The following is a 15,342-nucleotide window of genomic DNA, read 5'->3' as shown; positions in this document are numbered from 1 at the left end:
CAGTTTTTATTTTCAACAATTTGTATTGGTGGTCAATTAAGAAGAAGAATAATTTAAAAAATACAAATTATTAATGCAAAGATAAAACCAACCAGTTTAAGCCATAAGAAACCAGGCTGAAGGTGATAGTAGATTGACAGTGCTTCCCTGAAAGGTTAGGTGTGATCTTGATTGGGAAGAGGAGGGATGATTTATTGTTTATCATCAGATTGTATTGTTTCTGGTATCTGTTGTAAGTTTTGGATATAAAAACTAATAAAAATGTTTTACAGTAAAAACAAATAGTTGTTATAACAAAGGTATTATATATTGCACTAGTATGAATATATCACCATTTTATATCAGCTTAAGAAACTAGTATCCCAGCTAGTAAAATCCAGTCTCGCCTTATTCCATTTAGTATTGTGGAGCTGGAAGTTAACATTTCCTTCTCCAATTCCTTGTGCTATCCATCTGTGTTTAGTAGTTATAAGTCAAATCTTATCAAACATTCCCAATTCAACCTCAGAGTCCAAATCCATGCCATCACAAGGAAAGCTTGGACAGTCATAATCTAATAGTAGGGATACAGCGTTGTCCTATGGAATAAAATAATACTCACTCTTCCCACATCCCTCCACCTCTCCTGTATAAGTATTATAAACCACAAATACATTATAAATGGGCAAAATAGCAGACACAAACTCAAGAACCCCCCCTCAAATGCACCATGTTGGGGAAGACTTATAGTCCACCCCAAAACCAAATAGCATAGACTGGAATTGTCCAAAGATGTATCACCACCTTACCAACATATACCCCTGTTAACTATCTGTCCCTTCTAATGTAATTAAATATTATATTACAGAGGTTTTAAAACATATTTCTGATACCTAAGTAAACCAGAGAAGCCCTGATTCAAATCCCAATTTTGCCACTGACACTCCTGTGACTTTACTGAAGTCACTTAACTCTAAATTGTCTCAGACGCAAATTAGATTGTAAGCCATCTTGTACAGGGAAATGTCTACTATACCTGTGTGTAACATGTCTTGAGCTTAGAACTGGAAGGCCAAGAATTTAAACTTAAAATCTATATCCTAAAGCTGATGAACACACTGCTGTCATACACCGTTGGCAGCCTACATTCTTGTCTGCATCATAACAGGAAGATTTTATTGTATTCATGAGGACATAATAGAGCAAATGGACAAATTCCTGTGACGTTTAAAAAAAGAGAACTTTTGGGTTGTTATTTGAAGCCTCATCTGCTACTCGTATAACTAGTGCTCACCAGGCCCAGACAGTGATATTCAGCAGCATTATCTGGATAATGCCGCTGAATAACATGTCTAACTTTCTTTGCACTCTCTGAGTAGTGCCAGGGCAATCGGAGAGTGATGCTAAAACAGAGCCAGAAGTTATCCAAGTGCTGCCGATATTTAGCATCCGTACCCAGATAATTATCCAGACAGGTTAGGTCAGAGCTGTTCTAGCTTATTCAGATAATACCTAGATTTTTAACACTGTAGTCCATGTATAGTTGGCTTCAATAATCCAATAGCAGCTGGCATTTAAAAAAACACTGACTGCTGTGGGATTAATATTGCCCCCTTTGTTTTAACAGTAGCTCAGTACTTCTTGTCATGGATCGTCCCATCTTATCTTGTAAGGGCCACTTATTTCTTTCCCCATGCTCAAGGCTATTACAGTTCATATGCACACTTTTTAGTCAAGTAGAAATGCAAAAAGTCATTTTGGAAAATGATGACTCTGTATCAAACCAAATAGTGTAGTTTATTCAGTGCAATTAATCATAACTGTGTGGGAGAGAATGTTGTTGCTTGGTGATCAAGATCATTAGTTGAGGGGATTTAAAAAAAACAGAACACACACTCAATATTTTTTCTTTATTTTTTTCCCTTTCATAGATCACAGATCTACTAGATGTGGTTCTGGACAGCTTTATTAAAACTAGTGCCACAGGTGGCTTAGGATCCATAAAAGCTGAAGTTATGGCAGACACAGCTGTAGCTCTGGCTTCTGGCAATGTGAAGTTAGTCTCAAGCAAGGTAGAGTCTCTCCCTATCACACTTCTGTCATCTTAATGTCACTTAGATATTCTTGTCACACACTGAATGTAAACAATGCGTAAATATATTAAAATAAACTGAAACCCGTAAAGAGGTTGAAGATGATGTGAATATTATTGCTGGCTTTATGTTCTTTCTCTCTTTCCTCGTTCCTACACTCTTAGACCTCTTTCTTACCCACCTCATTCCAGGTTTTTCTTCACCAGTCTTTGCATGCTGTGAACCACCGACCAATTTATTATTGTTATTTTCCATGGCTCACAGCAAAGGTCTATAGAGTCCCTGATGGTCATTATGTCTGATGACAGAAGCCTACATGGTAGCTGGGCTGATGGACATCAAGGCCTTCCTTCTGTTTCCAGAGCTCTAAATGAGATCTGCCTCTGCTGCAGTCTCTGGGTTTGGCCACACAGGCACTAATCATTCTTTCTGCCAAATCAATTGTTGCAGCCATGAAGGTCAATTTACTGCATATGGGACCTAAATCCATTTGCTTTATCTCTGTTTACAGTGCAAAAGAGACGTTTGTCTTGACCAGTGGTTTTCTTCCCTTCACCCACGAGGATTGTAAAAGGCATAATATACATTTTTCTACTCCACCTCCTTATGTCGTTAGGCAGTACCTCAGCTCCTTAGATTTTCCTTTTGTAAATGAGTTGAGAAGGTGTCTCTTCTTCTGCTCTGCACCTGATTTGTTATTTTTGAGTTTTTATCTGAATTTTGAGGCTTCCTGGTTCTATAGAGGTTCCCAAATGTCCCAGAGGGTTGTTGCTGGGTGGGCCTAAAGAGAACTTACCTAGCCATCTTGCAATAAATTTTAAGGCAGCTTGGGGAAAGTTCCCCTGATTTATCAGGCACGAGTGCAGGTTCCGTGTGGGTCCAGAGGATGTGAGTGTGTGAGCCCCAAAGACATAAGAGCTTAGAGGGGTTAGGGGTTTCAAACACTCAGGGTCTGAATAAAATTCAGCCCAAATTGGAATTTACAGACTTGTCTGAAGCAGAAGTCTTCTCCATAGTCCAGCTGCATTGGGAGCTGATACAAGCACATCACCTTTCAGTTCTGTGAGTACAGTGTATGACTGACTATGGGAGAAATTGGAGTGGTATTAAAAATCAAATTTTTGAGGGTCTCTGGGGCTTCCTTTAGGGTCCCCCACCTCCAAAACCCCTTTTTCTGAATTTTTTTTTATTATTACAGCTCTCCCAGGCTATTTTGTGCCAAAATGCTGTTGTGGCGACCATCTTGGATTTCCCAGTTTTATTTTAATAGACTCCATTTGCCTAAAAACCCCTTGATTTTACTAAAGATCAGTTAAAATGGACTCCTCAAGCTGTTTGACCCCTGTTTTATGCCAGATTTGCTCTGCGTGGCCAACTGAGGAGCATCCATGTGCCACGTGCTGCAGAGCACATGAGGGGGAGGGGGAGCAGAAGCAATGAGCTTAGCCCTCTCTGTTCCCTCCAGAGTCTCAGAGTTACAGGAAGTTCATTGGTCAGAGCATTTATCCCCTTAAAGTCCTCAAATGGCGACTCGGCATTGTTGGCAAAACGCAAATGCGCAGATGCCTCTGAACCCATGACGAGTCAAGAAGTTTTTCTGCAGAGATCCTCAGGAGATCCAGCTCAGGGATTTGACTCTGATTTTGTAAGTTTGGTGTTTGAAATTTATGTGAAATATAAAGAATCTGCACAGTCTGGAGTGTTGCTAGTGGTTGCACATGGGGGGGGGGGGTTACTTTCTCAGAGTACAGATCCCCAGTGGAGAGCTTTGCCACAGGAACCAGAGGTCCAGTCGGAAAAGGACTAGGATGACTGGGGGTCGGGGTCAATGCCTTTATTCCCTCAAAGTGAATCCTCAGGTTTAGAGGATTCTGGATCTCAGGTGATTATACCAGCCAAGAGTCTGTAGCAGCCCTGGACTGTGGAGAGGACCCAACGGTGTGTGCACTGTTTAAATTGGCATATTTAATGGAGGTTATAATAGTATCTTTGCTAGACTCTGGATCTAGGGGGATGGAGTCTGGCCCAGAAAGCTTTCAACAGCATTGTAAAGTACAGGGAGAGGCTGATAATTGACCTGATGGTGTCAGCAGACAACAAGCCAGTCTCTTGCTACTTCATTCAGTAATTAGAGCTGAGACGCACCGGCATGTACAACTTAGTCCAGCTCTGGCCAACAGAAAAGCTGTTGTACATCTTTACCAAGACCCATCACAGGTTGGTTATTCTAGTGGTGCCAGATTGGCCACATCCATGGTACGTGGATCTAGTGCCAGCTACAAAGGAACAGATGACTCAGGCTGCCGCTTCTTCCAACACTTCTTTCACAGGGACCAATTGTCCTGGAAAATCTGGAAAGTTTTGATGACTCTTGAGCGCGCAGTCCTAGTGCAGAAAGGATATTCAAAGGTGATCATAGCTACTCTTCTACAATTCAAGAAGCCAGTAACTGTCACGCCTTATGCTAAGTCTTGGAAGCCTTTTCAGCATTACATTACATTAGGGACTTCTATTCCGCCTATACCTTGCAGTTCAAGGCAGATTACAAAAGAGCTAACTGGACATTTCCAGTGAAGCATTAATGTGTTGGAGACCTATAAGGCTCCGATATCTGCAATTCTGTCGTTCCTTCAGCATGGTCTTGTAAAGGGCCTGGCAGTTGGTTCTCTCAAGGTACAGGTGGTGAGTCTTTCGTACTTTAGACCTCAAGTGGTTAAAGTGTCCTTAGCTTCCCATCTTGATATTAGCCAGATTCCTGAAGAGTGCATTGCAACAGCATTCTTCCGTGTGACAACCATTTCCTATTTGGAATATTAATATTGTTCTATGGGCCCTCTGTAAAGCCCTTATGAATCCTTACAGAATGTGTCACTGATGGATCTGACAGTAAAGATGGTTGTTCTAGTGGCTATCGCCTCAACTATCATGAAGAGAGCCTTTCCTCAGATTTATGGAGGTGGGCGTGTTTCTACGCTTTTTGCTAAAAGTTGTCTTGGCATTCCATGTAAATCAGGAAGTCCAGCTTCCGGCGTTCCATGTCACAGGCATGAAGAAAGAGTACAAAGATTTGGTGTTCCTGGATGTGAGGAGAGTTCTCCTTTATGTTGAGGTGACAAATAATTTTCGTCTTTTAGATCTTTTTTTTTTGTGTGTGTGTATGTGTTAATCAACCTTAGCAGAAAGGGAAAGCCTGCCTCAAAGATTTCCATTTCCAAATGGATTTGCATGGCTATTTCAACTGCATACATTGGCTGTGATAAACAGCCACCAATTTCTCTGAAGGCAAATTCCATCAGCAGTGTGGCTTCCTCATGGGCAGAATCCTGCCAGAGATTTATAAGGCAGCTACAAGGCACAAATGGACACAACATTTGAGTCCTCGGTGCTAGCAGCAGGCTCATCTGCCCCACCCTAGACTCAGGGGACAGCTTTGGTATGTCCCATTGGTCAAGACTCATGTTTTTGTGCACTGGAAGGAAATATTAGATTCTTACTGTGATAATCTTCTTTCCAGTATAAAGAGATTTGAGTCTTGACGGCCTGCCCTGTCAGATTGTTGCTTAGCCGGCTTTCTGTCTTGGACATATGTGTGTGTATCCAGATGCTGGCCTGTGAACTACCAAGAGAATAAGAAGATGATTACTGTTCTTTGGTTTAACAAGTACAAAGAACTAACAGTTAGCTCTATAGACAAACATTTAGGGGAGACTAGGAGTTGCATAAATATTAGTGCTGGTTGCACTCAGGTAAGTGGCTTGTGTGGTTCCACCATGTTTAGGTTACATGTCTAATTGTTTAATTAAATGTCATTGTTGCAGAACAGAAAAGACTTGATTTGTCAGTAAGTTCCCCATGCCCTCTTTGTTTTTTCTCCTCCTTAAGGGTTATCCATTGCTTTGGTACAAACTGAGGAGCTGAAGCACTGCCCAGTGACACAAAGAGGCAGAGTTGAAAAATGTGGATGACGCCTTCTGCATTCCTCATGGGTGAAGGGAAAAACCCACTGGTCAAGACTCACATCTCTTTATACTGGAAAGAAGATTATAGAGATAAGAACCTAATCTTCCCTTCTGGTAGCATGACACCTATATACTGTCATTCCTGTGTCCTGGAACCTCTGATGTAGACTCCTCCTGGTTCCAGTTCATATCATCTGAGCATTAGTCATGCAGTTCAGCCATTCCCACATCACAACTTAACATATGCAAGTACTGCAGGCCACTTTTACATATGCATACTCCGAGCTATTTGCATTTCCTGTATAGCCCAACAAAATAAATCTTATTGTTATATAGTGTCAAATGGCAGCTCATTCAATCAAAATGGAGAAAAAAGCCTCAAAACCTTTCTGACAGCATCATACACACAGTACTTCATAGCTATCTTTTCTCATCAGTATAAAAAACTCCACAAGAAATTGTTAACTCAGTCTCAGAACAATAAATCAAAGCCATCCATATGCACAATCAAGAGAACTTATCTGATGACAAAAATCCACTGTGGATCATTTCTTCATCATCAACTGCAACCCGAATTTGGGACCCTGGGTGGTGGTGGCAGTTGTTGATGAAGATTGAAGTATAAGAAATGAGCCACAGTGGATTTTCGTCATCAGATAAGTTCCCTTGATTGTTCATATGGATGGCTTTGATTTATTGTTCTGAGACTGAGTTAACAATTTGTTGTGGAGTTTTTATATGTTGATGAGAAGAATAGACAACTTTGAAGTACTGTGTGTATGGCGCTGTCAAAAAGGTTTTGAGGCTTTTTTCTCCTCTTTGTTTGTGTGTATTACTGAGTGTCACATGAGTTGCCTTCTATTTGACACTATATAAACAATAAGTTTTATTTTGTTTATTTTTTAGTATATTATTACCTTTATAATTTTATGTGTATAGACAAAATGTTATCTTTGATTGAAGCTTTTTTATTTGCATGCAGGTGATTGGAAGAATGTGCAAAATAATTGATAAAACCTGCTTGTCTCCTACACCTACATTGGAGCAGCATCTGATGTGGGATGATATTGCTATCCTTGCTCGATATATGCTAATGCTGTCTTTTAACAATTCCCTGGATGTGGCAGCACACCTTCCCTATCTTTTCCACGTAGTCACTTTATTAGTGGCCACAGGTCCACTGTCTTTGAGAGCTTCCACCCATGGCCTAGTCATCAATATAATTCATTCATTGTGTACCTGCTCACAACTTAACTTCACTGGTAAGTTCAAGTAAGGCATTATGCTGTTCCTAGGTTAATCATTTTTGTTTCCTTGGATTATGCAGACTGTACATCATAAATGAACCTATTGAACCTTTTACACATAGATGAGTGAAATCTTGTGTGAAATTTCATTGTATATTTGTACCATGTTGCACATACCATAAGCATTACATAAAATCAACATGATAAACTTCCATGGATTATCTACTGGTAATTGGGAGGGTCTGGGTACTAATTTTCAAAATCAAGTCATTTGATTTCAGACATATTCCAGTAAAAACCCTGCAGGACCATATACGCTGCAGATACCATAACTGGTGCCAACAATGTCTTGGCTCTGACCATGATCCCTCTTGCAGATGTCCAAAGAAGGACTCAAGTATCTTTGGCACAGATAAGTCCAGTCCATCGAATTCAGTATCGGAGGCATCAGTCTTCATGGGTCCTGGAGCTGTATCAAATGCTAGGGATGCATTGGCAACAAGAATGTATCATTCACTCTTGACATTGATACCATTAAGACCAATAATCATATAAGTCTTGCGCAAAGAAGATAAGGGATTCATTTTTGAATTTTGACATCAAGGGATTGTGATGCCGAATGCTAGGCAGAGACTGAGGTACATGGACATTGCACCTCATCAGAGCCTGGTGTCAAGAGAACCAAGGTTGCTGGTGTCCTCAAAGAACCCTCAATGTTAGGATCATTCATACTCCTCAGTATTGTATGGGATGCAGCAGTCTGCTAGACTCTAAGACTTGGCGACCAGTATTGCCCGGGTGACTCAGAAGATGGCCATTCCTACCTCTTTCCCTACACCTATGTTGATAACAGCCTCTGAGGAGCAGATGGAACACATCTTTACTTAGCACCATTCCTCAGCTTCAACACAGATGATGTTGATGAAGAGAGACATCCAGCCAGTCCTCAAGACCCACATACTGCCTGCAGGAGAGATATCTATGCCAAAAGCTTAAAGGATCTCAGAATGTTCCACTACTATCGATCTCCAGGGCATCAAGGGAAAAACTTTACTGAGGTATTAGTGTCTCAATGCCAAGTGCTTGATACTAATATCAGTAGGTCAAGATAGACAAAAATCCAGACTCTGGAGTAATATTTCTGGGTCTGACACTGAACATTCCAGGGATTCTGACATTCCAGGGATTCTGATTATGAGCCAGATGTTTTCTTTGAAGAGGGTTCAAGTAGATTGCCATCAGGCCTATTTCCTCAACAGTTATCTTTCATTTATTGAATGTGTGAGAAGAAGTTGATGTCACTCCATTTAATGTAGAAGGTCGAGGCTGTGTATAGAATCTAGAGGCTCCTGGATTTGAGAAACAGCAGCTTCCTCACCATTCTGAGGTAGTTGATTCCATTTTCAAAAAAGCCAAAAGTTCCAAGATTTACTCCTCTGTTGACCCAGGGAGTGAAACTTAGTTCACTTTCTGCATAGCTTTTTATCAGCTGTTCATGTTTGCGGAATATTATGCACAGTGTTAAGAAGTTTGCATACACTCCTTTGGGAGAAGGCCTAGCAGCTCAGTTCACCAATGGGAAAAAGGAAGGAATGCGAAAAATACATGTCTGAGTGACCTGTGATATTTTTGATATGTGAGTTTTGTATGATTGAGTTGATATTTTTGATATGGCATCAAGGGCTTCTGCAAATAGATATTCGTTCCTAGAGACTTGCTTGTCTCCGGGCTTCAGACCTTAGGAAAAATCTACTGACATGCTGTTTCTTAGAATCTTTTCAGAGCTAATTTGCAGGAGGTTTCTACCCTGATCAAGCAACACAGCACTCTTAAGACGCTCTCCAGGCCCACTTCTGACCTGTCTTCCTTTTCTATGAGTAAGGGAAAAAGAGATCTTACTGCTTTCAAAGGCATAGGTATCCTATTCCCTTCTGCTCTTCCATTTATAGACAGGGACCTTGCTGTCAAGCCAGACAGCAGAGGACTCAAAAAATCCAACCAGCAATACAGCCAAAACCAGAGGCAGACTGCCTCCACTTAAACATAATATCTCAGTATTCTTACTGGACAACACACTGGTAATAGGGAGTCTGTTGTTTTTTATGCAAACTGCTGACCCCTTACCTCTGATTGGTGGGTTCTGAAAATCATCCATCTAGTATCTATTGAAAACTCTGTAATATTGTCCAAGTTCTCAGTATCGGAAAAGACAGAGGAACTCTTCCCTTTTAGATGAAAACGTGTTCAAACCCATTCCATCAGCGGAAAAGGGAAAAGATGTCATGAAAAAGATTTGAGTCCATGTCATCCTAGTCCTAAAGACTATGAACAATTTTTTGGTAAGGGAGAAGTTTAGGATGAATACCTAGGGTACCCTGTAACAACGTGAGCGGAGTAGGATCTGGGCCAGTACCCAAACAGCCAAACACAAGCAGAGAAGGTTAAAGGAAAATTCTTTATTAACTCAAAAAATGAAAATCCTACTCCCTGTTACTTCACAAGGCCAGGCATACAATGAGCTGTTTTTTGGTTCAAAAGTCCTGAGGGGTAGGCCTGTGGCTGACAGGACCCAAGATCTGGACCATGGTATGTAACAGTCTTCCTTCAGCCAGGTAACAAGGGCTAGTCCCAGCCATAAGAGTCAAGTTTCCAAGTGTTCAACAAGAAAAGGTTTGGCTTATCTCAGCCAAGCAAAACGTCTAGTAGTTGTAGTTAAGGCATATACTGGGGCCACTTCTTCCTCCTGTTCCCTCTGGGCCTCTCTAATCTAGTTCTGGCCGTGTCTCTTATATTTTCTGGTAGCTGCTTCCCTGACTCCTCCTTCCCGTGTCACTTCGCCCTAAGGAGGAGCCACCTGTGTTAAGGTGGTTCTGACATTGTGAGGGAGTATCCAGCAGAGTGGTAGTGTTCTGTAGATTTCCTCACACACCCTAATTCCCTTTTTCCCAAGAAACAGACTAGTTATTTTCTCTGGACTTAAAAGAACGCCTACACTCACATAGAGATACATGTACATCCCAGTCATAGGGCAGTATCTCAGATTCATCATAGGAAAACACCACTACCAGTAACCCATGCTGCCATTTGATGTCATCTCAGTACCTTGGATATTCACAAAATGCCTGCAATCGTAGTAGCGTATCTGGGCAGATTGGAAGTGGATGTGTTTCCCTATGATAAAGAATATGTCTTGAGAAGAATCGGAAGGATTAGTATGTACAATCATCCGGGTGCTGGATTTACTAGGATTCTTTAAAAACTACCCCAAGTTCCAAATAAGTCCGTCACTATAATTGGGATTCATTGAAGTCTTGCTAGATAGTACTCAGGATTTAGGAAAAGGCATTCCCTTTCAAATTCCACAGTATAAAAAAAAATGCTCACAACAAGATGTGCCAAGACAGGGCTGGGAAGTTCATGTAGAAGGGTTCCAGTTTCCTGGAATTAGAGCAATATGAAATGCTCTAAAGCCAGGGTGCCCAAAAGGCCGATCATGAAGGCAAGGTGAGTCGATCGCAGAGCCCATACCGGGCTCCGTGATAGACTCGCGTTGCCTTCACGTTCTACCTGCACCCTGATGCAGAAGCTCAAGGCCGATCAACCTTCCTCTCCCCGACATCAATTCTGACATCGGAAAGGAATGCTGGTCGGCCCGACGCTTCTGTGTCGGGAAGCAGGGAGAACTTGGGGCAGTGGTGGCTTGGGGGCCTGTTCCCCGATGGCGGCGGCAGTAGCTTGGGGGAGGGCATGGAGACAGAAAGAAAGAAAGAGGGCAGGGAGACAGAAAGAAAGAAGGGGGGCAGGGAGAAAGAAAGAAAGGGGAGGGGGCATGGAGAGAGGAAGAAAAAGTTTGGGGAGGGAATGAGGTCTGGAAGAGAGGAAGCATACAGGAGGCTGAAAGGGAAGAAATATTGGATGCACAGTCAGAAGAAGAAAGTGCAACCAGAGACTCATGAAATCACCAGACAACAAAGGTAGGAAAAATGATTTTATTTTCAATTTAGTGATCAAAATGTGTCCGTTTTGAGAATTTATATCTGCTGTCTATATTTTGCACTATGGCCCCCTTTTTCTAAACCGCAATAGCGGTTTTTAGCACAGGGAGCCTATGAGTGTCAAGAGCAGCGTAGGGCATTCAGCGCAGCTCTCTGCGCTAAAAACTGCTATCGCGGTTTAGTAAAAAGGAGGGGGGTATATTTGTCTATTTTTGTATAGTTGTTACTGAGGTGACATTGCATAGAGTCATCTGCCTTGACCTCTGAAAAAATCCCGGAATATAAATGATAATTCACATTTTATCTGCGTACAGTGTGTTTTGTGGTTTTTAAAAAAATTTTATTGTTGGTAGATCATTTTGACTTGGTCATTTTAAAAGTAGCTCGCAAGCCAAAAAAGTGTGGGCACCCCCTGCTCTAAAGGCTTTCAGAGATCAACAAGCAAAGAAGAACAGGGTCATAATTCCTATGTTGGGAAGCTGTCAGAATATGAAGCTGGACCATTTCTCACAGAATGACCCTCTCAGCTACTTACTTGGCAGAAAAGAGCAACTCCCTGCAGACAAGCTGATTATTCCCTATGCCTAAATCAGAGGCCTTTGGAAGAGAATATGACTCAAATGATATTTCAAGAGTGAGGTATGCCCTTGATAGATGTTTTTGCCACTCCTCACAACAAGAAAATGTGTTATTCATGCTCCAAGACAGACACACATAACAGACTAGCATCAAAATCTTTCCCATTGGGAGGAAGGTTTTTGTCCTCATCCAATTCCCTTGATAGTGAAAATTCTTCTGAAACTCTGACAGGAAAACAATTCTCATCATGCCACATTTACCAAGGCAACTGTGGTTCTTTCCTCTTCTGGAACTTTTCATGAGAAGACCCATAAAACAGGGGAATTCCCTATGACTGATCATGCCAGTTCAAGGGAAACCAATCTTTGTGCTGCCTTTAGCTGTTCAGTTCATGCAGGGCTTACCTCTGTTGAAGTTTCCCCGAGTATCATGTGATCTTGACATGGGGTATTAAGCAGGCTTTAGAAGTTTTCTTTTTTTGTGATAGTGACTTAAGTGCACAGAATGAATGAGCTCCAGGGATGCCCACACTTTTTTGACTTGCGAGCTACTTTTAAAATGACCAAGTCAAAATGATCTACCAACAATAAAATTTAGAAAAAACACAACGCACACTGTACGCATAGAATTGTTAATTATCATTCCTATTCCGGGGTTTTTTCAAAGAGGTCAAAGCAGATGACTCTATGCACTGTCACCTCAGTAACAACCATACAAAAATAGACAAATACCCACCCCCCTCCCTTTTTACTAAACCACAATAATAGTTTTTAGCGCAGGGAGCTACGCTGAATACCCAGCGCTGCTCTCGATGCTCATAGGCTCCCTGCGCTAAAAACCACTATTGCGGTTTAGTAAAAGGGGACCATATTGTAAAATATAGACAGCAGATATAAATTCAGACACATTTTGATCACTAAATTTAAAATAAAATCATTTTTCCTACCTTGTCTGGTGATTTCATGATTCGCTGGTTGCACTTTCTTCTTCTGACTGCATCCAATCTTTCTTTCAGCCTGTATGCTTCCTCTCTTCCACACCTCATTTCCTCCCCCAACTTTTTCTTCCTCTCTCCCTGACCTTTCTTTCTTTCTCTCTTCATGCCCCCTTTCTTTTTTTCTGTTTCTCTTCTTTCCTTCTGTCTCCCTGCCTGCCCCCTTTCTTTCTTTCTCCCTGCCCTTCCCCAAGCCAATGCCACTGCCGCTGCCATCAGGGAACAGGACCCAAACCGCCACCAATGAATAACAGGCCCCAAAGCCGCCGCTGCCCCATGCTCTCCCTGCTTCGGGCCGACCAGCATTCCTCTCCCCAACATCAATTCTGCCTTTGGAGAGGAAGTTCCGCCCAGCCAGGCAGCGATAGGCTGGCCCGAACTTCCTCTCCGACAGCAGAATTGACATCGGAGAGAGGAAGATTGATCGGCCTGATAGATCGCCAAGGCAAAATGAGTCCTGGGTGATCGACTCACTTTGCCTTGGCGAGCTACCCGTCGATCGCGATTGACCTATTGGGCACCCCTGCTTTAAGCAATAGGGTAGTTTTTTGCACTCGTCTCAAGTTCTCTTTAAGGTTATGTCAGATTTCTTTTTTATTTCTTTCTTTATTTATTCAATTTTAATAGAACATACAGCATATTCAGATTTCTATATCAGTCTTTTGTTCTGCAAAACTTTTACCATGCTTCAGGCACATTACAGTGAAAGTGCTCTGCACACACTGAATTACAAGAGAGCCTTGGTCTTCTATTTAGAAAGGACTAAAGCCCTTAGAAAGTCCACCTAACTTTCATAAGGCATCCTCACCCAATTAATTAGATTTTGCATGAAAAATATTCTGTAAGCTTGCTCTTTCAGTTGTAATTGATGTACCTCAGTTGTGTGTACTAAAACACTTCAGATATTAAATGTGTGCTATATTTTCCTTAACAGAGGAGACCAAGCAAGTTTTAAGACTCAGTCTAACAGAGTTTTCATTGCCCAAATTCTACTTGCTGTTTGGAATTAGTAAAGTGAAGTCAGCAGCAGTCATAGCCTTCCGTTCCAGCTACAGGGACAGATCGTTCTCACCTGGGTCCTATGAGAGAGAAACATTTGCTTTGACATCACTGGAGACGGTCACAGAAGCTTTGCTGGAGATAATGGAGGTACAGTTGAAAGAATGACCAAATAAATTGTATGGCAGTTTTATAAAGCTAGCCAGAGCCCATGTCTACTTTGGAGTTCCCTGCACCAGCTGCTTTGTCTAGACTTTTTCATTCACCTCACAGATAGGCCCAGCTTGTGAAGTTTAAACCAGTTAATGGCACCATTATCAAGTGCAACCTGAATTTGATTTCATGCAGCTCAGATCTAAACTGTTGTATATAACTACATTACATGCCTGTTTGTTTCCTCTTACTTCATGCTCATGATTTAACTTAGCTGCATTCATGCAGCCTCTCTTGTTGTAAACCGTCTTGAACTGAAAGGTAAGACGGGATATGAATAAAGCTATTATTATTATTATTATTCATATAATAAGTAAAGATTAGAGAGCTGCACGGGAATGGGGATTGCAACGATGGAATAAGTTACTTCAGGATTCCTGCAGTATAGTCAAAATCTCTAGTGATGCTAAAATGAGACTTGGAATGCACTTAGTAAGGCAATTGGTGTACCAAAATAAGGCTTTGAACGTACCAAGAGAGGCCACTGGTGTGTGTACCAGAATGAGGCTTAGATTATTCAGTAGTTAAATAGTGAATACTGTTCAAAAAATCATGAGAGGCTATTGGGACCAGGAGGAAATGGAGGGCTGCGAACAAGTAAATGATAGCATCGACTCCTGCAGGTATGGGTGGGGATGGAGGAGATTCCATTAGGGATAGGCAGAGATGGGTGAAATTTTTGTTTGCAACTCCACTAAATATACAGACAGATAGTAAACAAGAACATTTACCAAAAATGAGGGCTGTCCTTGTGGCCACACACTCATACTTACTGACAATCCCTCAGAGGAAATATGCCCCCTCAATGTTTGCATTTTTGTCAACACCTACCTTTTCACAGTATATTTACCCACTTTAATAGAATTTGTGAATTCTGTACAATCTGTGTGCTTAAACACAAACTATTATGAAAGCTAAAATTGTATGTTTAATGAGGTATTATAAAAGGATATTAAACTTTAGTAGTTTGGGGTTTTTTCCAGTGTATCCTTATAATTTGTTGGCACCATACATATATTCAGATTACATTTTTGCTTTTTAGGCTTGTATGAGAGACATTCCAGCATGCAAATGGCTAGATCAATGGACAGAACTAGCACAAAAGTAAGTTGGGTTGTTGGGGGGGGGGGGGGGGGGGGGTTAATCATTGAAGTGGGATAGGCCTACTGTACCTAGATTTGGTTCCAGTGGCTAGGCTTACTGTTGAGGTGGATGCTATCAGGCGTGGGGAAGAGGGCAAGAAGGATGGCAGTCTCTTCTTACCAGTGAGCATCAAGGAGGGTG

General features: G+C 41.6%; 1 protein-coding gene across 10 annotated transcripts in view; it reads left to right on the top strand.

The window, feature by feature from the left end:
- Positions 1 to 15,342, top strand: part of NF1 (neurofibromin 1) — a 393,675-nt gene that overhangs the window by 292,503 nt on the left and 85,830 nt on the right. For all 10 annotated transcript variants that reach the window (XM_033922537.1, XM_033922541.1, XM_033922536.1 and 7 more), the window contains 4 exons: positions 1,911 to 2,051; positions 7,014 to 7,293; positions 13,781 to 13,995; positions 15,101 to 15,162. In XM_033922537.1, the coding sequence (XP_033778428.1) occupies positions 1,911 to 2,051; positions 7,014 to 7,293; positions 13,781 to 13,995; positions 15,101 to 15,162 (698 nt within the window). The remainder of the gene's footprint in view (positions 1 to 1,910; positions 2,052 to 7,013; positions 7,294 to 13,780; positions 13,996 to 15,100; positions 15,163 to 15,342) is intronic.

Source organism: Geotrypetes seraphini, chromosome 15 (assembly GCF_902459505.1).
Source record: "Geotrypetes seraphini chromosome 15, aGeoSer1.1, whole genome shotgun sequence".
Classification (NCBI taxonomy): Eukaryota; Metazoa; Chordata; class Amphibia; order Gymnophiona; family Dermophiidae; genus Geotrypetes; species Geotrypetes seraphini.
Note: the sequence above shows the minus strand (reverse complement) of the source record. Positions and strands in the feature narration are given on the sequence as shown.